This window comes from Caenorhabditis elegans, chromosome X, assembly GCF_000002985.6.
Source record: "Caenorhabditis elegans chromosome X".
In the NCBI taxonomy this organism is placed as follows: domain Eukaryota; kingdom Metazoa; phylum Nematoda; class Chromadorea; order Rhabditida; family Rhabditidae; genus Caenorhabditis; species Caenorhabditis elegans.
Genome location: NC_003284.9, coordinates 11,002,026 through 11,024,894, shown reverse-complemented (window position 1 = coordinate 11,024,894; position 22,869 = coordinate 11,002,026). Strand labels below are relative to the sequence as shown.

The window sequence follows — 22,869 nt, the reverse complement described above, 5'->3', positions numbered from 1 at the left end:
TACATATGGAAACGAAAAAAGGAAAGAGCAAGTGGCTTGGGTGGTTCTAGTGGTTGTGGTGGCTCGTCTTTTCTTTTCGTTTTTTTTTTTTTGAAATTTCAGGAAAAAAGATGGAGGAAAAGGGTTCAAGAGCGGAGGAAGCGGGTCGAAAGGTTTTGGCAGTTTTGGCATCTGGCATTCAGTGCTGGTGCTGCTCTTTTTCTTTTTTGTGGAAACAGGAATTTGAGACAAAAGTGTCTCTTCCTAATATTCCCCGCTCAGTGGATGAATAATGAATAAACGTGAGAAAATAGCGTATTGGAAGAAAACCCATTGTGATGAGGATGACAAAAGACTTTGTAGTCTGCAAAAAACGTGAATTTGATTGAGAAAATTTGTAAGAACGAGCCATACAAGACAGTTTCTGAACCAGTTCCAAAAACTATCTCTTTCAAAAAATGTTCAAATGGGATACTGTTATGTCGTGGTAGGTTACCGAAAAGTTAATTGATGAAGGTAAAAAACAAGAAACAAAACAAAAAAAACAAAATAAGAGGATTTGAGGTGTCTCCCCGCTCTCATCAACAGAGGTCAGTCAATCAATGCAGTTGGAGGAGACGACGGTAGTCGATTTGAATTAGGCCGTGCATATCCGCCCCTCTCTTCGCGGTTTTTTCGTTGAGCAGAAGATACGTGTGTGTATGTGTGTGTGTGTGTCAAGGAGGAAAATGGGTACACATGGCCCTCCGGCCATATGCGTAGTATGTCTCTGGAATGTGTTCTCTGAGTTTTCTCTGTTCTGATATCATAATAGAATTGATATTGGGTAAAATCTAGCAAATGCAAAAAATAACTGTTCTTTTTTGTTCACCATATGAATACTCAAACAAGAAAAACAGTGACATATTTGAACTGCTATTCGTATCAAAGTTATGAGCCAGTCATCTTTTTGTGATAGTTTTCTCGAACAGAACAACAGTACCTGGCTTTTAAAGATTTTTATATCTCATTTAATTTTCAAAGCAAATGTCTCGCAAAATTTTTAAATGTTAGATTCACCTGAAAGGATGGTCTATCGGGAACTTGTACTTTGGTCGTGAGCATATTAAATTGACATAAACAGCGAACATTTTGATCAAAATATTGCTTATTCCTGGAAATGAATAATAATAAGTCTGCTTGTGAACCTCTGACAAAACTTCTACACTTCAAAGGCAGCGTAAGTTGATAGCACCTTTCGAAACAATGGTTCTAAATATTGAACAATACTTCTTCGAATATATCATAGAACTAGCAGAAAAAACATGTTTTTTTAGTGTAAAATTAAATAAAAAGCGGTTACTAAGTAATCCTGTCTTATTCATAAAAGACATGTAAATTCTATTGCAGGTATCGGAGGTTTCTGTTTCAATTTAATTTAGATTTCAGCATGAGCACCTGCTGCGTTCGAAGTTTTGCATTGCTATAAGATTATATACTCAACAACTATTAAAATTCTGTAACACAATTAGTTTTATTCAAGACTATATGTTTTATTGTGAATTTTTCAATTGAATTTCAAAGCGCACATAAAATAAAAACATTATAGACAACAAAAAACAAACGCTCTGTAAAAACAATTATTAAGTGTATCAATTTAAACATGAATGAAAACTGAGCATAAGTGTGGAGAAGGAAAAGTAAAGCAGAAATCTGGTCAAAAATGACTAGATCATAGCAAGCAGCAAACAAAGAAAAGAGGACGAAAAAAGTAGTCAAAAACGAAGTTAGACAATAGTTTCCTTTGTCGGCAACGGGTTGCGAGGCGTCCTGAAAAGAAGAAGTTCGCTGAACTCTGTAGTAGTGTTTTCATGCCAGAATTGGCACTCACATGTTCTTTTTGATTATGATTTTCGAGTAGAGTGGATGTGACTGGATATAGTTAGGATGATATGATTCCTCGAATATTGCAGAATCTCTTGATCTAAAAGTAAAAGAACAACTTCAGTTTTATAATTGTTTTTATTGACACATTTTATTTCGGATTTTGGTTAATTTTTACGCTTTTCTATGATCATTTAAGAACTGTTTCAGTAACTGGTAAACAATAATTTTCCTAAAATTATGCAAAAGAGGGTGATAATTGGGCCGCTCCTACACGTACAAGTTCTAAAGATAAACATTTTGAAGTGTTTCTTCTCTTTTAGAAATTAAAACGTTAGCTTTTTAATTTTTAGGTTTAGAACTAATTGTGATGGAATTAATGTGTGAAAAATTATTCAAGTTCTAGTTGAATTCGAGATTTTGAAAGATCAACATTTTTGAACTAATAGTAAGTGTGACTGTATCATATTTATCAACTTAAATTTCAGGTTTTATTTTAATGTAAAGTTTTTAAACAATAAAAAAACTCTATTGGCTGTTTTTATCTAGCAAGTTTGTTTACTAATTATTAAAATTTGTTTCGATACTTGCCTAGTCATACAATCTGGATCATCGAAGGTAAAATGAAGATATTGAATTTTAGACGTTGTATTATAATACTGGTGAGTTTGATCTGCAAATGAAACTTTAAAGGTTACATAGCACAACATTTATAAGTGTCATGTTAGTCTGGACACTTGACGGAGGCAAATCTGTAAGCTAACTTATGTGATTTGATGTTCTGCAACCCATTACACCAAACAAAAATGTTACAGGACAAAAACACACAACACGGAAACATGATTACCACAATGGACTTTTAAATGACATCTGATAACGGCGGAGAGACTACTATGAGTAATAGTAGTGATGCTTCTCATCATCTATAAATTCATTGAAATCGTTGCCCTGAACTTAAATGTCAGTAGCGAACTGAAAACGAACCTAAACAAGAAGCTTTGTTAGAGGGACGGTCGTACGAAGGCCAAGCTGGTGAACCGAGGGCAGAGTCGAGAGATTGGTTGGCAACACCGCTGACGGCACGAGCTAATTTATCTTGTCGAACATACCCGTTTCCGATTGGTTCGTTGAGCACTTTGTGGATGTACACTAAAAACGGTCAAAATTCGGGTTTGCTCATGCTATTGTTGTTTGATGGAATACGTTGAGAGGTTTCCGGTGTAATAATGTGATTTTTCAGCATATTGTCATTGCAGTAGAGATGATTCGGATCATTGGGTGGTTCTACAGAAAAATTGGACTCATAGTCGTCGCAAATTGTGTGTTGTGGCTGCAAAAACAGTGCTTTATGGATTCCGAATTCATAGGTTAAATTCTTTTAAAATTTAAATACGTTATGTACGAAATTACGTTTTGATCTACCTCTGATGGAAGATTCACTGGAGCTGAAAGAGGGCGATGTTTTCTCTTTTTCTGGAATGACTCCATAGGAGAAACTGGACCTGATGCCGTGGATCTTTCGGAGAAAAATTGATCCTGGAAAATATCCTCAAAAATGTTGTCACAGATGTATGACCTTACATTAAATTCTTGTGATCCCTCAATAGTCTCATTTGTCATTGTTAACATCCAATCCAAATAATCTACGATTGTTTTAAAAGATGGTCGTTCTTCCAATTTTTCTCTCCAGCAGCTGCACATCAAATGGTAGACTTCTTGGGGACATAAATGTGGTGGCTCCATTCTGCAAAAACATGTCAGACAGGTGAGATTTGCATGTTTTTCTCAATATTTTCACCTGTATCCTTCTTTGAGGTTAGCATAGAGTTCAGGCATGGCAATCGTTGGATAGGGAGTTCCACCAAGTGTCATGATTTCCCAAAGGAGAACTCCATATGACCATCTACAAAAGTATCAATGAGTCATTATAGTATTAATTTTGGTACACAACCACTGTCGTGCCCTAAAATTGCCCCAAAAAATGTAAATGGAAAACTGAAATAAAAGCGTGCCAAGAAAAATGGTGAATGCATTGTTCACAGAGTGATAGTTTTGGAAGCAATAGTATTTTTTTTTTTTGATATTCAAATTTGAATAATATATTTTTTGTTAAATTAAATTGTCGTTCAATAGTTTTTTATAACTATTTTTCCACAGGCGGGAAACAACTTCAATTCAGACATATCACAAATATATTTATGTTTAATGTTTTTCCCTAAATTAAAATCCTAAAACGTTGTATCCTAAAAACCCAAAATAAGTAAAATAAATATACAGCTATCCCGATTCAGATGCTCAGGTTGACTCAGGATGATTAACTTGTGTGAAAAGACAAATAAGACATATGTGATTATATTGAAAAATCAATTTTTTTCAAACGTGAACCTGGAAAGGACCTCCACGAAACTTTTCTACCACAGAAAACCATTACTCACACATCACTTTCCACGGTGTATACATTTGAGTCCAACGCTTCTAAAGCCATCCATTTAATGGGAAGTCTGCCGTTTCCACGTTTTCTGGAAGTAATATATCATCAGTAATATATCATTAGGAATAATGTTACAACCTATAATAATCGTTACAGTGCACATCTCTCGATAGTCCAAAATCCGATATTTTCAGAACGTGTCCATCACCGACGAGAACATTTCTTGCTGCCAAATCACGATGTATGATCTTCTTTGATGCCAAGAAGTTCATTCCTTGAGCCACTTGCCAAGCAAATTGTACAAGATGGCGTTGTGTCAAATTTGGTATGAGCTCCTAAAAATGAAAATTTCAGCAAAATTACTCTGGTAAATTTAAAACTGACTAAGACAGGTTTACTGATAATGAGCAATCAGGAAAACGCTTTTCTACAAGATTTTCAAAGTTTGATGAGTATTTCAAATTTTGTCAGTGGAAAAAATCATATTTTATTCAAAACATAAGCCACTCACAATGTCATCCTTATCAGATGCTTTTCGTGGTTCCAAATAATCCGTCAATTCTTGGCTGGACTTTTTTGCCTTCTCTTCCTTAGGTCTATGTGCTCTCAAGAAATCGCGCAAATTCCCATGCTTGCACAGCTCAACAACGACATAAAGCGGACCAGCGCCTGTACAGCATCCAATCAATCGCAACACGTTCTCATGTTCTCCTATAACTTTGAATGTTTCCATTTCACTGACCAAGTCAATGAGCTCTTTTTCGTGAGCTGACATTTTCAATTTTTTGACAGCAACTGCGATTTCCTGAAACGCAATTAAAATTTCAGATTTTCTTGTTTTTTTGTTTTCCCAAAATTACATTGTTTTCTGTTTCTTTGTATGTTGCTTTCCAAACTTCTCCAAATGCTCCCTCGCCAAGCATGTGAACCAAACTCAATCTAAACGTTGAAATTTAATGTTTAAATTGAATTCTTGTCTGGCTGAATGTATTAAAGATTTGACCCACTTTGATCTTTCAACTTCCCAAACTGGATCCGAATCAACCTCGTATTCCGAAAGAACAGTGTTTTCTGAATTCATACGTTTTCTTTGTTTTCTCGCTGCTTCTTTCTTTGTAATTGGAGTCTCTATTATTTGAATTTGATAAGGTGATGGCTCATCATCCGAATTCTCATTATCTTCATTCATTGGCCTTTTGCTAACTACGACTCTTTTTTTTCTTGCCACTAATCCAACAGTATCATCCATGAATCCTTTTTTGTGTAGTGTTTGTTTGCACACCATAAACAAAATTCCAAATAATGTTGCAGCAAGCAGTAAGAAAAGCAGAATTGTTGTAAATATATAATCGGATGTTGTCCATCTATCTATCTTCGGTTCGTCACCAGTGAGCAAATGTATGGCCATAAACTCATTCACCGTTAAAGTGGCATTCGCCATCGACTGTAAAACTCTTAATTTGTTCAACTAGAAGGTTCAATCAATTTCTTACCATCCCCAGTGAGTTTCCACTGAGACAAGCATATATTCCCTGATCATCCAGCGACACATTGAAAATAGTAAGCGTCGATTCATCACCAACGTGATGGACGTGCGCTTTCTGAAACGACACTTTTTGATAGATGAGAACATGTTTCATAACATACATCAAAAGTGTCCATCTCTGTGTAATTGAACATATACTCTTCAGCTGAATTGTTGTAGTAGCTATACGACCCATTGATTTTGTTGATGCGTACCCAAATAATATGAGGCAATAAGTCAGAGACAACTTTGCAGTGGAATGTGGCAGTGTCATTAATATTTACCTAAATATAAAACATTGAAACTATAGATGCCGTGAGGCAAAATCTTACTGATTGATTAGCCAAAATATTCGGAACGATAATGGGCGGTCTTCTCATTCTGTTGACTATGATCACATGGAAATACTTTTTTGCACTTCCAACTTTGTTCAATGCTTCACAATGAAACTCCCCAGAATCTGCTACGACAGCATCTTCCACTTCTAAAGACCATCTATTGAACTTGAATTCGTATCCGCCGGACCGAGCACTACTTTTCTTCAACATTTTGCCGTTTTTGTACCAGATAATCTGTGATCAAATGCATTGATTGAAAATCCAATGTTTCTTTACGTGAAAAATTTCAAGTTTTTCATGAATCGTACCTGTGGCTCAGGGTATCCTTTTGCGCGACAATTAAGTTTCAATGTTCGTCCTGCTGGTAGAGCATGCGTTTCATTAAACAATACAATGTTGTCGTTTGACTTGAAATATGGTGGCTCTTCCGCAGTAATATTCAGCTCAGTGAGCCCCGCATCTGGAGCAACCGGTTGTGAAACACTATAGTCTTCTTCTTCGTCTTCTTTGTTTTCTTTTTCATCAGCATTGATAAATTCGGTTCCTAAAAACAAGTTTACTGAGATATATAAGAAGAAAATGAAGCATTTAAAATAATTCAACCACTGATGTAGCCTACCCAAAGCATGATTGATCTGTCTTAATCTCAGAATGTGCCTGGCTCGAACAATTTTCTGTTCATTATTCATCTTCTCCCATCCGCCCAATTGGCTTTTCACTCTCCTCATTTCCGCAGGAGGTAGCAATTTTGGCAATAAATGACTAATATCGAATACTCGATGCTCAGTGAGCCAATCGAACAGTTTAAGTGGATCTGAAATAACTTACTGGATTCGGATGGACTTTCTTCAGAGTCATGCACGGGCACAATCACATCATCTTTTTTCAAAACAACACGCTTTACTAAAGGATCGTCCTCGGGTTTCCCAGGTAAACCAAAATCCGAAACAGGAGTAGTGTCAAATTCTTTGCAGTGATCACCAAAGCAAGGAATCATTGGCAACGGTTTTCGTGCTCTATTTATCATGCGAGATGCGTACTTTGAGCAGACTTCTCCTGTTACCGCTGCATAGTTCACATCAGATCGTTTTGCTTCTTTGTTGTATTTCCATAAACAAACACATTCCATCGGAATGTTCAAATGATGAATATCGGGAAACAGGAAGTAATCACAAAAGTCTGAAAACAAAGCACACCATGCATGGAAGAAATTATGCTTGCACTGCAAAGAATCGAGCAATAGAGATACTTACCAATAACTTCAACTGTAAAATTTCGTGATATTTGTCCATATGCGTTGTGTACGCGGCAAGACCAAAGACCCTGCAAAAATATTAGTTTTTAAACGTTTTTAAACGTTTTTAAATAAACGTTTTTTTTTAAGTTGACAGAGTCAAAAACTGCTGAAAAAAGTTCTCAGTTTGTTGGTATTTTTGAATTAATATATATTTTTGATGATGCTTAAAACTCATGGTAGTCGGTTATAGTTTTTTTTCCTATTTTCTTTCATATTATTCTTGCAGAACTAAACACGCGCAAGAGATATCACACAAACTTTAGCATCTACAAGATATTTTTTATTGGTTAAATGTTTTTTTTTAATAATTCCAAACATTTTTCAAACATTAAATCATTTTAATTATCATGTTGTATTGTTTCTTTACGGTATTTTAGGTAACTCCAGTATTTTAGGTTAAAAACAAGAAAAACCAAATTTGAAACGAGACATCGAAATACAGTTTCATAGTGTATGTTAGTCTTGAATTCCTATCAGTCTTTGCACTCTAAATTGTCAATTAAAAAAATAGAAATGCATGCAATTCTAATAGGAGAAATGCGATACTTGGTGTTCTAACCACATTGTTCAACAAAAAAAAAACCACAAAAATAATAAAAAATCATATACCTGATCTGAAACATCAATATTCTTCAAGTGAAGCATCATCCTGTTATTATCTTTCCGAATTTTGTCTTTATCTATTTGATCATTTTTGAGTAACTTGTCATTACGATACCATTCGACAAAGGCAGAAATCTTTGACGCCGCGGTTTGACAGTCAAATTTTATCTAAAACTGTGTACATCTATTGCTGTTAAATATTTGTTCCACCAAACCTCATCTCCAAGAAATACTTCGTATCTTTCGTTTGCTACATGCTTGAAACGGGGAATATTTTCTGTAAAATCGAATAATATGAAAATAAATTAGATTTTGTGACAACTCTCTTACCTCTGTAATGACTGGTCAATCCTTGAAGAGAACAAGAAACTGTAGAAAGTAAGCCCACACCGAGGCAGGATGCAAGGAAATAACTCATGATGATATGTATCAGGCAAACATTCGAATTTCTGCAATCTTTTGTATCTACTATTTATCTACTAATAATCAAAATATTAAAACACTCAGAAGGAGAAGCTGTGAAACTTTTGAAATTGAATACATGTGAGAGAGGTGAATCAGACCGGTACAAAGATTTATTTGTTGGGTTCTTACTGGTACCTCTGCGCGAGCCATGGGTTATATATTACTGGCTCCATACCCCACCACCATATGTAACAAATTGGCGACACCCGCGCAACGTTTTCAAAAGTTCCGACCCTCTGGGTCATAAGGTCTAATGATCTCTGGGAACAATCAAGAAACTAAAGCAAATCATAATTAGAACCGTCTAAATTTACGCATATGTTGCTCATAGAAAAAAAAAACGAGCAGCGAGCGGAGGGCGATAATAAAAAGAGTAAAAAGTGAACGAGCGTCAAATTGAGACGACGAAAGACGTCCAGATGTTAAGATGTTGTGGATTCGTTGTCTTCGCCGACAAGGTGGAATGACACAATGCCGTTTCGATTGATATCGAAGCAAAACCTTGAATAAGAAGTCACATCTGGAGGTGTTTCTTCCGGATGCAGTGCATATGTTACGGAAACAAAAACCTTTCAACATTTCCGGACACAATGTAACTTTTTATTGCTAGTCTTGCAGTATGATATAGCGAATAAAGTGGGTCTATCTTTTCAATGATCACGGCTATGTTATAGAGTTATGTAATTTTTTTAGAGCAATTTGAGGTTTTATAAAAACTCGTTATGTATAATAAAAACAAATTTTAGCAGCTGATGTAAGCGTAATAACGCTATGGTAACTTTTCAAAACCAACGTCATACATTGCATATAAAATAGTTTAAATTAGATCAAATTTGAGATTATAAGGCTAGTTTTCAAAATAATGAGATACTTCTTTAGTGAAACATTCTATCTAAATATTCCTAAAAAAATAAAAAGAAAATGTTCATAAAAAACTTAGGTTGTGATTAATGATTAGAACATTTAGTTATAAACCAGCTTTTTGATTATTGAAGTGTAATTTAATCTGTGCGATTTCTAGGCACTTTTTTGTAGAAGTTATGTATTATAAAATTGTAATTTCAAAACTTAATAGTTGCACAACAGGGTGTGACCAACATTCCAAGAGATGCTTATCGCGGATACGAGATGGTTAGTTGCGAGTCTAATTAATTCAAATGTCACATCATTTACTCAATTTTAACAGGTAGGTGAATGGATTTCTTGTTTCAATTTTGTCATTAAACCAGTTTGTTGCCCCCAAGAATTCCATTAGAAAAGAGTGATAAGAAAAAGAGAAGGGGGCATTACAATCATGAGACGGTAACCGACAACATAGGCGTCGGTTTTTTGTTGCTGTGGGTCTTATTTTTTGGAGTATTTGGTATGTGTCTACAGGCTAATCAATATAGAAAAATGCAATCAGAAAGTGAGAGAAAATCAAGGGAATTAGAAAAAGAAGGAGAGATAAACGAGAATGGACAATGATGAGAAAAGAGATGCGTTAAAAAGAAAAGGGGTTAGTGATTGGGCATTGCGCATAAGGCAGTCAGTCGCCAAAAATGATAGAACACGGGATAATTGTAGGCGACATATTTAGATGCAAAAGCTAATTCAATTTCGGTTTTTCTTTATTTACGCGCACCTGTTTGTGTTGCATTCCTTTATAAATCTCGAACGCGAAAAGTTATTGTAAATGAGTCATTTTGACAGTGTGCAGGTGAACAACATGTGGTCAATATGAAAATAGATATCAGAATGCAATTAAATGCGAAAGGTCGAAGAAGTAAGCGGGTCTACCGAGAATTGGCTGCGTATCATATATCACGCGCAGTGGAACGGCACCACCTCATTCAATGTCACGAGGAGGACAAAACAAGTAACAAATGATTTAACGCCGTAAATCTCTTCTATTTATTAAAGCAATCTAAAATTGAATGAAAACAATGAAATGGATACAATAAAGCTTACAATTATCATTAAACGATATGTGTGGCAACTGTTAATTCAGGCAGTCAAGCCACAATTTTCCGTCGTCCCGTAATGTACCAGCCATATCAACTTGGAAGAACAGAACTCCTAAATACAGAATTGCAACACGAATGTTTAATAAACCAAATACCTTGACCAATAAGATTGAACTGCCGTGTATATCCATGATGAAATTTGCATCCTTTTCGAATAGCCACATGAACTAGCCATTTACCATGACCACACCCAATCTAAAACGGTATCAAGCATAATTTGTTTATAATAGTGTATGTGCTAAAAAACGTCAATCGTTGATGTGTTATTTATGAATTATAAAGTAGCAAATCGAAAATTTTTAAATCATGTAAAATTGATTATTTCGCACAAGCAGGTAATTATGTGCCTACACGCATTTTAAATTAATAACAGTTTTTATTTGCGATACGTGGTATAGTTTTAATCTTGAAACAAATCTTCACTAAACGCAATAAATTAAAATTTGAGTTGGAAAGTTAAAAAAAAAACAATGCAAAATTTTTTTTAATTCTGTCGATTGATTGAAGTTTTTTTGCATATTTCGAAAAACTTATTGAAACACATGTTTTTACAACACAAAATGTATTTCATTAAATTTCACTGTTTCACAACTCTAATTATTATTTGAATAATTTAAAACATAATTTTAATAATAGGTATGTAATATGGGTCAGCTTCTAAAGTCAGCTTTGTTCACACTACAAAAACTCATTTTCTAAGCGGTAGCTCACATTTGATGGTGTAAAACTGGTGTATGCAATATTGTTGGGATATATGTATCCACTGGATTCACCATTTGGAGCTTGTACTTTAATCACTATATCGGATTTCACTTGTGTTTTGAATGCAAACTCGACTTGAGAAGCTTGAAGTGGACAGAAAAGTTGTTCTTTGGCGTGATGATCTGCACCAAACGTTTGATGGTACCTTTTAAAAAATCATTAGACAACAGTTGGATGTCTTTTGAAAGTTACCTCCTTTTACGTTCAAAACTGGAAAGAAGTGTCTTTTTCTGATTTGGAGGTTTTTCGATTCGGGGAAAGAATCTGAAAAATAAAGTTTCTATATTGATTTTCAAAATATGATTATGTAAATTTTCGTACTTGGTTAACAGACACGTACTAGACGGAGGAATAGGCCTTACGCTTGTGAAGATTTTATCTTCGGAGTGTGTTTTTATAACTTCGTAATGCTTCGTGGAGCATCGACTCTGAAATTTGCAATTATTGTTGTCAAAGTGAAATTTTAATATTCTTAGAACGAAAACTCACAAGTCGTACAGATTCGTTTCTGTTGAATCTTTGAATATGAACATCTTGTTCAGATTTTGGTAAATATTCAGTAACCGGTGCAACGCCAATTCCAAATATTTTTCGAGTTCTCCGTAGGCTATTCTTAAAATATGATTTTTTTTCACATTGTCACCTTTTAAAATTAAATTAACCTGAAAGCTTATTGTCATTGCTTTTCGAATACTTCCCATTCTCGAAACTCTTTGCATTGGTGGGGGTGGTAATTGTAATTCTTGAAGTTCCTCGTCCTCTTCTTGTTCCTCATGATAAATAAACTCAGTTTCTGGCGGTGGACTGGTTAAACTCTAAAAAATGATTTTTGAACGTCGTTCAGAATTTAACAATAAATAAATTAAAATTAACCTACAACAATAAACTTTCGGAAACTGCCTTTTCGAGACGTTCTTCTAAGAAGAGGTTTTGGTTCTTCGAAGGCATCTTCTTCATTTCCCATTGTTTGATAGATATTGTTCTTAAAATAAGCAAATTATAAATTAAAATCACATTATGGACAAAGATCTACCGGAAATAAAAAAGAAACGCTAAGGAATTTGACAAGAATCTAAGAAGGTATGAAAGATCAATCATAGTATCTTTTGATCGGTCAATCCAAATAGTCGGAAAAGAAAACAGAGAGTTATATGGCAGTAATACATATTGATCAATCACGAGTTTTATTGAATGTACTTCAAAACCAACCGGTCAGTTTTTTTTGTCAAATTTTGAAAATTGAGTTTTGTCAAAACTAATTTGTACAAAACTAGGTTGAAGTTCAAAACGGTTTTCGCAAAAAAAAGAAATCACTGCGCAAAAATAAGAAGAGAAAGATGGGGACATGTCGGTCGGCCAGCAGTTGGTCTGCAACACAGATTCATGATTCACTCTTCACGTATCAACTTGTCGATTTCAGTTTTCGTTTTGTCCTGTAATGTAAATGGATGGAACTTAGCTAAAGCGGTCATAGTACAGAAGATAAAAATATGGCAAAAAACTAAAAAATTTCAATCTTAAGATAACAGATATCAAAAACAAGCTGGAATGCATGTGTTTAACGAAATCAGGTCTTCATCCAAATTTCAAATGACTATCAGAATATTAATCGTAAGAATGATGTTTGGTACTTTTATATAATAACCTGACATTAAAAAAAAACTAATTGAAATTTCATTAGTGCTGTGCAATTTCATAAAAAAAACTAGGAAAATTCTTATCCTAGAAAAAAACATCGTACAGTAACACAAACATAAAGAATAAACTTGGAAGTATATATATATCACCTTCAGCACATAATGATCGAATGCATGCTAAATAATCAAAATGGAAATAATTAACAAGAGATACATGTTCAATTTCTGAGAGAATTTTTTAATACTACCAAAAGAATTAAACGACAAAAGTTATTAAGAACTTGATACAAAAACTTTTTCTACTAAAATCTGATTGAATACTAATAGTAAGTTAGTACTAATCAAGTTTAAAATTCTATGTGTAGCTTCGATGATGATTTTTTAAAAATTCATTCAATGTAGCATTTATTGTAAAAATTGAATTTTCTGTTTGTGATTTGATAAAATTCGACATGTCTACATGCCTGATTAAAACTACACATTCGATTTTTTAATCTTTGTTTTTTTGGAAAGATCCGATTTTTTCTTTCAACTTCCGTCATGTTCAAAATTCAGAACTGTGATTTCGTATTCAGCAGTTTCTTTTCATATTCCACCCTCCGTGAGTTCCAACTATATTCTCATTCTTTGAAAGTGTGTTTTTGTCAGTTATTGTCATTGTTCTTCAAATCTACTGTGTCTTTTTTGTCGCTGAGCATCTCTTGTGCTCTCATTTTCTTTCGAAGAGAGACATACAAAAAGGAGACGACACGAGCAGACTGACGGACTCCTCTTCTCAATGAAAAGAATCGGGTAAGAGGCGATGTGGACACATTTTGTTGGAATTTGTCAACTTTTCCGAAAGACCATCACTCCCTATGGAATAATATTCGGCACCATTTAATATTCTTTATTTAGAGACGAAGGCGCGCTAGGCACCCATTTTTTCGCTTGTTTTCCTTTTTCTTACTTTCTTTTTTGGACTAGAAACATCAACTGAAACAAAACAGCTTCCAACATGACAAGTTCATGTTTTGTAGCAAAAGTTTAGAACCTAAGTTCCCACTTCATGCTTGGCAGCTATCCACTGCCTATGCTTTTTGGTGGTGTAGCTGCTTCCGGAAATCGTCCATCTAGAATCTCATTTGGCAAAAAAACCCTTTGTAGGTTATCTCCTTCTTATTGCTCCTTGTTATTCGTCTAGATGCCATTCCAATTTGTTTTTTTTTCTTTTTTTCTGTTGATGGCAAAGAAGCCAGAGGTTTCACATCTGGCTCATTTTTCTTTTTTTTGTTATATTGGAAGGCTCATATATTTTTGTTTCTAATTCACTTTATTTTTCAGATTCAACAATCAAACTTCTCAAAGTATGCTCTATGATTTTGACGACCACAATTTATTCATCACTCCCAAAGTAAACAATTTTAGTGTTTATTTGAGTTAATTGTGTCATTTCAGATTGCTTATTTTCCAACAGCAATGGGAGGAGCATCAAGACACATGATGGTGAACGGAAGTAGTCACAGGTAAGTTCTGAATGATAACAAAGTACATTTTTATAGTATTTTTCTATCAGAATCGCTGTCAAGATCAAGTGCAGTGATAATGAATTGTTTCGCGTATCGCCGGTATATACACTTCTTGAACCAGGAAATGCGCAAAGATTACAGGTTAATTTTTGAAAGGATATTTATATTCTAATAGTTTCACAGTCTTTCGAATGCAAAATTCTTTATATTTGTGTTTCTTCAAGTTAGGAATTATAAAGAATGTGACTGATTTGTTCATCTCATTTTGTCTAGATGAACAAACCATTATGACCGCTATCCTAAACTATCAAAATACACGAAAGTTATCTAAAAACCTCTTTTCACTTTTAATGTTCAATATTAAAACAATTGTTTTCTTCCAGCGACGCTACGATCAATAGAATAGACTTTTAGCTACCACATATTTGTTGTCTAGTTAAACTGTCTTAAAAGGACATTATTATTGAAAAATACTAATAGAAAAATTCAGAAATGCAATCATAGCAACTCTTTCGTAACACTCAACTATACCACAATCTCTTTTGCAGATAGTTCGCGATCCAGGGCCAGCGAAGACAGATAAAATTGTGGTGATTTATAAGACAACATGCGCAAGCAGTGCTAGAGATGCGTTCGAATGCGATTTAGGTAAGTTCCTGGAAAACTGTCTGTGAAAAATGAAAATAAATCATATTTCGCGGCATTTTTTTGTATTATTATCATATGCATCACTTTTACTGTGTCATTTAACATGGAAAATCGATTAAAAAAATGTAAATTATTCGGGTTAAAAACAGTTCTTTCATTTTGCAGGAGCTGAACGAAAAGTTATCGCCTTAATAGCAAAAGAAGACGTTACCATGTCAATTGCACCGACAACCAATTTAAAATCAATTTTAAGGCAAAATGTTCAAAAATGTTGACTTTCAATGTTTGATCATTTCCCAGTAAATAAATCTTTTCATTCACTCTTTGTTCTTCTATTCCCAAATCCAGATTTGTTTCCGGGTAATTTCACTTTTTTTGTATATAGATGAATTGGAAAGTTCCGCATTTCAAACTAATTTTCAAGTTGATCTCCTGGTTGAGGTATTGTGGCCTATAAAGAAATCTAACAAAGATAGTCAAAAGTGACCATGAAACTTTGATAGTGAAGCGGGGTTGGGTTGCTTTGTCTTTTTGTAATCTCGTCTACTCGTCAGTTTTTGACTTTTTGTCTTTTTTCAATCGCAACTTCATTTTTCATTTGACATTGAAATTACATTCAATACATTTTTATTTTATTATTATTTTGTTTTGAAATTGTCTTTATAGGTACGATTAATCACACCGGAAATATGTACAATTTCGTAACATAGTATATCTCTTATTTGGAACCTATAAAAGAATCATCAGTAATACGTTGCTCTTATGTTCAATTTTTCAGAATGAAATTCGTTTTCATCACATTTTTACCGATTCTCTGCCTTGCAATTCCGCTTCCCGATATTCTTCCAAAGCTCCCTCAAATCCGTAAAGTACAGTCCACGGCTGTGAAGGGAAAGTTGTTGTGTGATGGAAAAGGTTATGAAAAGGCTCGTCTGAAGCTGTATGAGGTCGATCCCAGTAAGTGTAAAAAACATTTTAGTGATTTCAATTTACTTTCAATTATTATATAACTTAGAGTTTTTCAGTCAAGGACACCCTTATGTCAGAAGCACTGACTAACGAAAATGGTGAATTCGAACTTTCTGGTAATGACACCGAATGGACCAAAATTGACCCAAAGCTCAATATCTATCACAATTGCCACGACGAGGCTATTGTAAGTTTTTCGAATTTATTTAGAAAAAACTTGTTTAAAATGGACTTTATCATACACAAAACATATACTTTTGCTATGTTTGCGGAAGCTGCAAAAACGTTATTATTCTAAAAAAAGCATTCAAAGAATAGAACACATCAAACAACTTAATTATTAATTCAGGAATGCTGGCGAAAAGTGGAAATTGTGATTCCAGACGATTTCATTACAGAAGGAGAGACTCCAGCTAAAACCTTTGACATTGGAATTCTCAACATTAATGCAGTTCTTCCAGGAGAGTCTCGTGACTGTATCAATTAGTACCCTCAATGAATATTATTACCTCACTGCTTTTTACAAATTCTTGAAATGTTTTCCGGTTTCATGTCATTATGTTTCTGTCATTGGTCAATAAATGGGATTGGTTTTTAAGAGTGGCGCGAGTAATTGATAAACACACATACTGCCGACTGTGAAACATGTTACAGATAAGCAAGCACGTCTTATCATTGAGCTAATGACGAGTGTCTCGTTTGGTGGCAGTGACTCTCAATTTCAAAGTCTTGATCCAGCTCCTGGTTGTAAGTTTATTTTCATTTTTCGAGTGAACATATCCTCCACTTAAAATGGAAATGACAATTATAAATTCTTTATATTCTTTCAACTTTATTATAAGAAACCACATTTCGATCTGAATTCCAGCTTGAAACAATGAACTGATAAAATTTAAGATAGCGATGATGCGAGCGGATATCCGGATATTGAAGTCATCGACAACGAAGATGAAATGTACATAGATGAAGAAACCTATGAGTATTTAACCAATCATTATTTTCGAGCGGGTCATGATGGGTGTGATGAATACACCAATTTAACTACTTTCCATGGAATGGTAAACAAATTTGACATTTGTGTTTCTTCATTTTTTATTTTCTTCATTTTTCCCCTTATTCAGATACGTGTATTTAATTCTCGCAACTGCCCGTCTTTAATTTTCTGGTGTCTCGTTGTTACCACTTGCCTAGTTTTCTACATTATGGTGGTGAGTGATCCGATTTACGACGAGTTTTAAGGCGCTTATCACATGACAGCTAATAATAGCTGAAACGGAAAGGAAGAGAGTGCCTGCATTGATTTCTTAAAAAGAAAATGAATTGATTGCAGTGCGGTACAATGATCAAGACTTATTCGACGCAACCCAGTTTTATGAGAATCAACGAGACAAAAAGTCATAGAGCAGAGAATAATATTGAACTGTGCTCAGAAAAACAGTTAGTTCACGTATATCAAGACGAAAAAATATAAAACTGTTTTTAGACTTACGTGCAACGAAATATTGAAAGAAAATAAACAAATGACGTGCAAAGAAGTTGATGCATACTGTGTTTCAATACGATTCTCTACAAAAACTAAAATTCGATTGAAAAAGAAAGGTAGGGGATTCCTTTTATATAAAAAACTATTGGAACTCGTGCTTGGAAACTCAAAAAAAAACACAGTAATAATATCTGAAAACTTGTTTGTTCCTTGATATGCAGACGAGTTTCTTCTTCCTGGAATTCTATATGTTCATTTTTCTCGAAATTCTTAATTCCAGTATTATTAGTATTATAGATCGAATATTTTGACTAATAACACAACAGAAAACAGATACTCAGAAGAATATAATTTCGAACAGATTTTATCATTGTAATATTAATTGGATTATCAATACTGATTTTTTTAAAATCTAGTTGACCGCTCATCCGTAAATTATTTCAACCGATAGGGAGTGTCGGACAGTCTTTCTCCAACTTTTTGATCAATTTCCGCAATATATGAGTAGTACAGCGTTTTTGCCATTATAAATCAATATTTCTATGAAACTCTAACTTATATTACAATATTACGGAAAGTTAAAAAGTGAACCCGAAGTTCATTTATTAATATTCATGTTATTATAGGTCTGTATTTCAAACATGGGACCGAGGAAGATGTTCATTACTTGTCATCGAAACCTCACACACATCACATGATTCGATTGAAACTTATTCAAGTGGGCAAGTATTTCTTTTGCATCTTTCACAAGTTTTTTGCAAAGTTTCCTTTTCTTACTTAATTGTTTTTGAATTGCAGATTGATCGACTGAATTTGGGGCGAGCACCGTGTACAACAAACTGGAGAGAAATAACATGGATCGAAAAAGATTCGATACCAGATTATAGATATTCATTGAATATGTGCGAGAACATTCGCTTTGAGCTAACAAGAAAAGTCGAATATTTGCAATATGGTTAGTTTATTTATTGGTTTTTTTTAATCAGTTCAAAATGTCATGTCAATTCATGTGTATGTTGAAATTCGTTGCTGAAATTTTATAACAGTGTATAATAACAAAAACTCGAGTCATTATTTATTTTCTACTAGACACCTTTTTGATTATAGTATAAGCAGTTTATTGATGCAGCCTTGCTCGATTGCACCGTACACAATTCTAAGTTTTAGATTTCCCCTGCTATCCCTCATGCTCCGAGATAAAATACCAAGTGAGTAAATCTAAACTGCGCCACAGTTCTGATTCCGTGGTGATCACGTTTTCTGTACTGCCCACTATCACTCTCATGCAAGAGACGCGGAAGACAACATTGATTGATATTTTGTGTAAGTCGTTTCGATCACCTACGTGCTCGTCACTCGTCATTTTAAGGTTATCTTGGAGGAGCCAGTTCGTTGTTTATGGGTTGCAGTTGCGTCACACTGATGGAGATGTTTGTGTTTCTGTTCAAACTAGTGGCAAAGTCGGCGTGTTCTCAAGAAGTCCCAGAGCCCGATGATAGTTTTTACAATGATAAAATCGAATTCGAATACTCAGATCATAGAAACAAAAGGCGATATGCAATTTTTGATAGAGAAACAATGGAGAAGTATTTAATATCAAATAATAGCATAGATGTGAAAAGTATCAATCTTGACAAGTAAGCCTGTGTGAATTCGAATAAGCTCACAGTATTGATATTGCAGACGGCTATCGGTGTTTAGTGTGAAGAAAGCGCCAAAACTCAGGGCTCTCAAAGATAACCGGAACTTTGACAAAATTGATATTTTTGATGAAGGTAAACATTCACACCATGTGAATGTATATATTTATATTTACATTTAGGCATATCAGAAAACGATGCCAAGAATGAAGTTGCTCTCAGTCAAAAGGATGAATGTTCTGTGGAGTATCAAGATGAGGTAAAATTAAAGAGATTATTTGAGCGTTGCTTAACAACATGGATATTGTAAATTAGGGATGTTATGGAACACGTCACCATATCGTTTCCTCTATTTTTTGGAAGCTGATTTCACCATCAACCTTTTTTTAACAGTCATAAAATATCGGCTGATACAAAATTTAAACAAAGATTTTTCAGAAAATGGACACTCTGGGAGAAATTCCGTTAGAAAATCGGAGACCCCTAAGACCACAGTGTAAGTTATGCAGTCAACGTTTCTCTAATTCGACATGTACATTTTCAAACATTGCAGTACGACGTTGCTCCACAGCTACTTCATTTGCATCTCATACCTCTAAAGGATCCTCTTCACTTACAGTTCGATCTTATGCTCCAAATCAACAAAAACGCAGAATGAGCAAAGCATTCACCAAAAATATGCCTATGAATGATTTTTAAAAATATTTTACGTCTATAAAAATATTTAAAAAATTGGAAATAAAAACAAACTGAATAATTTTTAGTCGCTTCTCGCCCGAAAAAATTGTTGAAACTTTTGTTTTGATTTAAAAAAAAAAAAGGCAATTTTCATTGATAACGTAGAATAGCTAAAACAAGAAAAAACTGCAGCAACTAGTGTGAAAAAATATCCAATTAGTGTACTCACATTGAAATAAAATTTCAAATTTCACCTTGATAAGTAGTGAACTACTCTTATTACTTTTCAACCTAATAAGAGCGGCACCACTACTTAACAAGGGGTCATTGAAAGTTGAATTAATAACATTTTAGAGAAGAATGCAAGGGATCATTTTCACAATAGTGTGTACATAATATGAGCAGCCAAATGCTTACCATTCTCAAGAGCTGGCCGATCTTCTCACTGTTTTGTCTAAGTCAGTCTCTTTGACCACACCTCTCCACCTTTTTATAGATCAACCTCCTCCTACAAGCGCATCCTCTTCATTACCCACAAACAAACTCCGAATTATTGAGGGTGAAGAAAGCGAGAGTTGGTGGGAGATATAAGTGCGCGAAGAAGATCGAATAACATTTCAGTTTGTATAGTAACTGCTGCTGCTCAGTTCGCATTGTGCTGCTATCTGTTTTGAAGTGCTAGAAGGATGCGGAAAACGGTAACAGATAATCGAGATGTATCGCAATAACAAAGTGTACAAACGTATCAAAACCGATGGAATGCGCTGTCTCATCTTTTGATCTGAGCAATTCAAAAAAGCAATAGATGAGCAAGACGGTATGATAGTTTAGATATAGTAGACCAACCAATCAAAAAAAAATTCGAATAAATCAGACTTTTCGTTAAATGTGATAAGGACAAAATAAATGCACATACTGTTTCTCTGAAATACTTGAGTGAAAAAATGCAACATTGAAAATTGAGAAATTGTTCAGTTTCCAGCAGGGATGGGGGGCTAATAGCCGAATTAGCCGAATTAGTCGACCGGCTAATTTGGCTAATTCGGCTAATATTAGCCGAATTAGCCGTCAGCCGACCATTTTACCGATTAGCCAAATTAGCCGTTAGCCGAGTTTCGATTTTAGCAGACATTAGCCGAGTTAGCCGAAATATTCGTTCGGCTAATTCGGCTAATTCGGCTAACACAATGGAGCACGATTCGCAAACAAATTATTATTGTTTAATTGCTTTCAGTGTGTTTTTGTTTCTGTTACCAACTGAATTGTTGTTACTTATTTGATAAACCACAAAATTAGTGAAAAACTTGCTGAATCAACAAAAATAATCTGAAACAGATAAAGTTAGCCGAATTAGCCGAATTTGAGCCGACCGGCTAACTCGGCTAACATTAGCCGAATTAGCCGTTAGCCGATTTTTTTCGCAATTAGCCAAATTAGCCGTTAGCCGAAAATTTTGAAACACGGCTTCAGCCGAATTAGCCGTTAGCCGAAAATTTTGAAAATCGGCTAAAGCCGAATTATCCGTTAGCCGAAAAAAACGGTTAGCCGTCCACCCCTGGTTTCCAGGCAGCTGTAATTCTGATGTTCAAGTCCAGCTCTTGGTGATAATTTTTTAGATAACTATTTTTTGAATAAGATGAAAATTACATGCTTTTTGAAAGCAAAAGAGTTTCAGATATGTATTTCACTTAATTTTCATGTCAAATTTCAATTTTTCTATTTACAACATTTGTCCTTGATCATAGCACGTTTCCAGTAACTGAAACCTCAAAAATCATTAACATTTTTTTTGAGAAATAGTCATTTGTTGTCTGCCATGAAGTGACCCTTTTCAGACAATAGCTCTTGAAAATATGACCATCCAAATTTCAACTACAATTCTCACTTTCAACTGAATCTCATTCAATACTCCTAGAAGGACAAAACCTACAACCACGAAAGGAAAGAAAGCCATCGTGGAAAAGGGAGGAGGTAGTCGGCATTATTAAACAATAATTTGAGTTTCGATTGGATGACTTTCTGTCATTCGCTCGTCTTTCTCTTGCTTTCCATGATACGTTTGTAGTAGTGTGTTGCTGCTGCGGCTTGACGCCAATTGTCTATCGGGACCTACCGTGAAGCTAATTGGGAGAATCTACCCGTTCCACAATGTTCTACTGTCGTATTATTTGTTTTTATTGCTTTTTACCTTTTTTTTAGAACTTTCAGACGATTGTATTTCTACATTGAACAGTTTTATTGAATTTCTGATCACTGTGTGTTACTTGTTCCTTGTGTAAGCTACGTAACTGAACCGAACAATCAATTGAATAGGATTAAAGTTAGCACTTATAGTTAGGAAAATATCATGCTGTAATATAAGAGGTTCATCAATGTTTTAATGTAAAGATTGATCAAAATAAAAGTTCTCATTCAAATGACTGAAGTTTTAAAAAAAGGAAGTGCCTGAATGTATGAGAAATTGGGTTTTATGTCTTTGTTTTGATACATTAGTTTTGTTTAACTGCAAAAGTAATGACCATCGGTTTCCCCGCCGAAAATGTTCATAGTTTTCAGTAAAAATTGCAACCAGAACTAGGATATAATTATCAAATTATCATTTTGATTCACAGTTAAATATATACGTGATGGTCATCAAAGTTTTCATAGTTTTTTTAAAAATAATATGTTTTTTGAAATGTAAGTTAAGTGAGAAGAGTTTTAAATCCTTGAGAATTATATGATGTAGAGTTTCCAATCAATATTTAACGGTACATTTCTCAAGACACAATATAATTGAAGCTAAAACAGAATTAATCTATATGTTTCTAGCTAGTACACCATACTCTTCGAATAACAATAAAGTTATCACATTTTTCTATTTTCTATTTCTATTATGCATCCAATAATTTTAGTCAGAATTTTTTTTGTCAAAGTCGTTTCAATCGGGAGCAATCTTGCAAATAATCTTTGTAATTTTCTATCTCCATACCAATTTTTCAATTTTATTCATTTCAACATTTGATTAATTTAATTCATTCACAGATATTTGTTATAT

At 34.3% G+C, this 22,869-nt stretch overlaps 5 protein-coding genes and 1 non-coding gene across 13 annotated transcripts; 3 read left to right on the top strand and 3 right to left on the bottom strand.

Moving 5' to 3' along the window:
• Positions 1-1,473: 1,473 nt before the first annotated feature.
• On the bottom strand, positions 1,474-8,495 carry egl-15 (the record flags this gene model as incomplete). 8 transcript variants are annotated; one of them, NM_001373496.2, is made up of 23 exons in its annotated part: positions 1,474-1,788; positions 1,850-1,942; positions 2,434-2,515; positions 2,690-2,765; positions 2,827-2,991; positions 3,046-3,172; positions 3,265-3,378; positions 3,424-3,586; positions 3,641-3,745; positions 4,278-4,361; positions 4,412-4,608; positions 4,785-5,078; positions 5,134-5,212; positions 5,281-5,717; positions 5,767-5,874; positions 5,921-6,082; positions 6,131-6,370; positions 6,445-6,680; positions 6,965-7,315; positions 7,390-7,459; positions 8,043-8,204; positions 8,252-8,313; positions 8,367-8,494. In NM_001373496.2, the coding sequence occupies 20 exons, from the start codon at positions 8,452-8,454 to the stop codon at positions 2,734-2,736; spliced, it is 3,276 nt and encodes a 1,091-aa protein (NP_001360406.1). The 8 variants fall into 8 exon arrangements, with proteins under 8 accessions (NP_001360406.1, NP_001300356.1, NP_001300355.1 ...); NM_001313427.4 differs by lacking the exon at positions 2,690-2,765 and having other exon boundaries at positions 8,367-8,495; NM_001313426.3 differs by lacking the exon at positions 2,690-2,765 and having other exon boundaries at positions 2,952-2,991; positions 8,367-8,495.
• A 1,873-nt stretch (positions 8,496-10,368) lies between these two features.
• F58A3.3 (RHDF1) lies at positions 10,369-12,258 on the bottom strand. Its single transcript, NM_077440.4, has 8 exons — positions 12,147-12,258; positions 11,932-12,084; positions 11,759-11,881; positions 11,591-11,697; positions 11,462-11,533; positions 11,219-11,414; positions 10,603-10,702; positions 10,369-10,559 (listed from the first exon to the last, which is right to left on the bottom strand). The coding sequence occupies exons 1-8, from the start codon at positions 12,231-12,233 to the stop codon at positions 10,483-10,485; spliced, it is 915 nt and encodes a 304-aa protein (NP_509841.2). The 5' UTR covers positions 12,234-12,258; the 3' UTR covers positions 10,369-10,482.
• A 1,971-nt stretch (positions 12,259-14,229) lies between these two features.
• Positions 14,230-15,383, top strand: F58A3.4 (Major sperm protein). Its single transcript, NM_077439.4, has 5 exons — positions 14,230-14,299; positions 14,344-14,411; positions 14,462-14,555; positions 14,963-15,062; positions 15,228-15,383. Exons 1-5 carry the CDS (start codon positions 14,255-14,257, stop codon positions 15,335-15,337), a joined length of 417 nt encoding a protein of 138 aa, NP_509840.2. The 5' UTR covers positions 14,230-14,254; the 3' UTR covers positions 15,338-15,383.
• A 457-nt stretch (positions 15,384-15,840) lies between these two features.
• ttr-31 (Transthyretin-like family protein) lies at positions 15,841-16,627 on the top strand. Its single transcript, NM_077438.7, has 3 exons — positions 15,841-16,019; positions 16,088-16,218; positions 16,381-16,627. Exons 1-3 carry the CDS (start codon positions 15,842-15,844, stop codon positions 16,516-16,518), a joined length of 447 nt encoding a protein of 148 aa, NP_509839.1. The 5' UTR covers position 15,841; the 3' UTR covers positions 16,519-16,627.
• An 86-nt stretch (positions 16,628-16,713) lies between these two features.
• del-5 (DEgenerin Like) lies at positions 16,714-19,911 on the top strand. Its single transcript, NM_077437.5, has 13 exons — positions 16,714-16,778; positions 16,929-17,089; positions 17,153-17,239; positions 17,362-17,468; positions 17,515-17,630; positions 18,141-18,232; positions 18,313-18,469; positions 18,682-18,837; positions 18,884-19,151; positions 19,198-19,289; positions 19,337-19,413; positions 19,593-19,650; positions 19,708-19,911. The coding sequence occupies exons 1-13, from the start codon at positions 16,715-16,717 to the stop codon at positions 19,851-19,853; spliced, it is 1,581 nt and encodes a 526-aa protein (NP_509838.2). The 5' UTR covers position 16,714; the 3' UTR covers positions 19,854-19,911.
• Positions 19,912-20,070: 159 nt separating this feature from the next.
• On the bottom strand, positions 20,071-20,167 carry mir-251. Its single transcript, NR_002424.2, has one exon. It is a non-coding gene; the product is annotated as a pre-microRNA mir-251 (primary transcript).
• Between the last annotated feature and the right edge of the window lie 2,702 nt (positions 20,168-22,869).

Coding starts and splice junctions, on each gene's coding strand:
- F58A3.3 (NM_077440.4), bottom strand. CDS start 12,233: ATGGGAAATGAAGAAGATGCCTTCGAAGAACCAAAACCTCTTCTTAGA. Junction 11,882..11,931: donor CAATGACAATAAGCTTTCAG/GTTAATTTAATT, acceptor TCATATTTTAAG/AATAGCCTACGGAGAACTCG. Junction 11,698..11,758: donor GAAACGAATCTGTACGACTT/GTGAGTTTTCGT, acceptor TGCAAATTTCAG/AGTCGATGCTCCACGAAGCA.
- F58A3.4 (NM_077439.4), top strand. CDS start 14,255: ATGCTCTATGATTTTGACGACCACAATTTATTCATCACTCCCAAA. Junction 14,412..14,461: donor GTGAACGGAAGTAGTCACAG/GTAAGTTCTGAA, acceptor TTTTTCTATCAG/AATCGCTGTCAAGATCAAGT. Junction 15,063..15,227: donor TGCGTTCGAATGCGATTTAG/GTAAGTTCCTGG, acceptor TTCATTTTGCAG/GAGCTGAACGAAAAGTTATC.
- ttr-31 (NM_077438.7), top strand. CDS start 15,842: ATGAAATTCGTTTTCATCACATTTTTACCGATTCTCTGCCTTGCAATT. Junction 16,020..16,087: donor GCTGTATGAGGTCGATCCCA/GTAAGTGTAAAA, acceptor AGAGTTTTTCAG/TCAAGGACACCCTTATGTCA. Junction 16,219..16,380: donor ATTGCCACGACGAGGCTATT/GTAAGTTTTTCG, acceptor TTATTAATTCAG/GAATGCTGGCGAAAAGTGGA.
- del-5 (NM_077437.5), top strand. CDS start 16,715: ATGACGAGTGTCTCGTTTGGTGGCAGTGACTCTCAATTTCAAAGTCTT. Junction 16,779..16,928: donor TCTTGATCCAGCTCCTGGTT/GTAAGTTTATTT, acceptor ATAAAATTTAAG/ATAGCGATGATGCGAGCGGA. Junction 18,233..18,312: donor TTCGATTGAAACTTATTCAA/GTGGGCAAGTAT, acceptor TTTGAATTGCAG/ATTGATCGACTGAATTTGGG.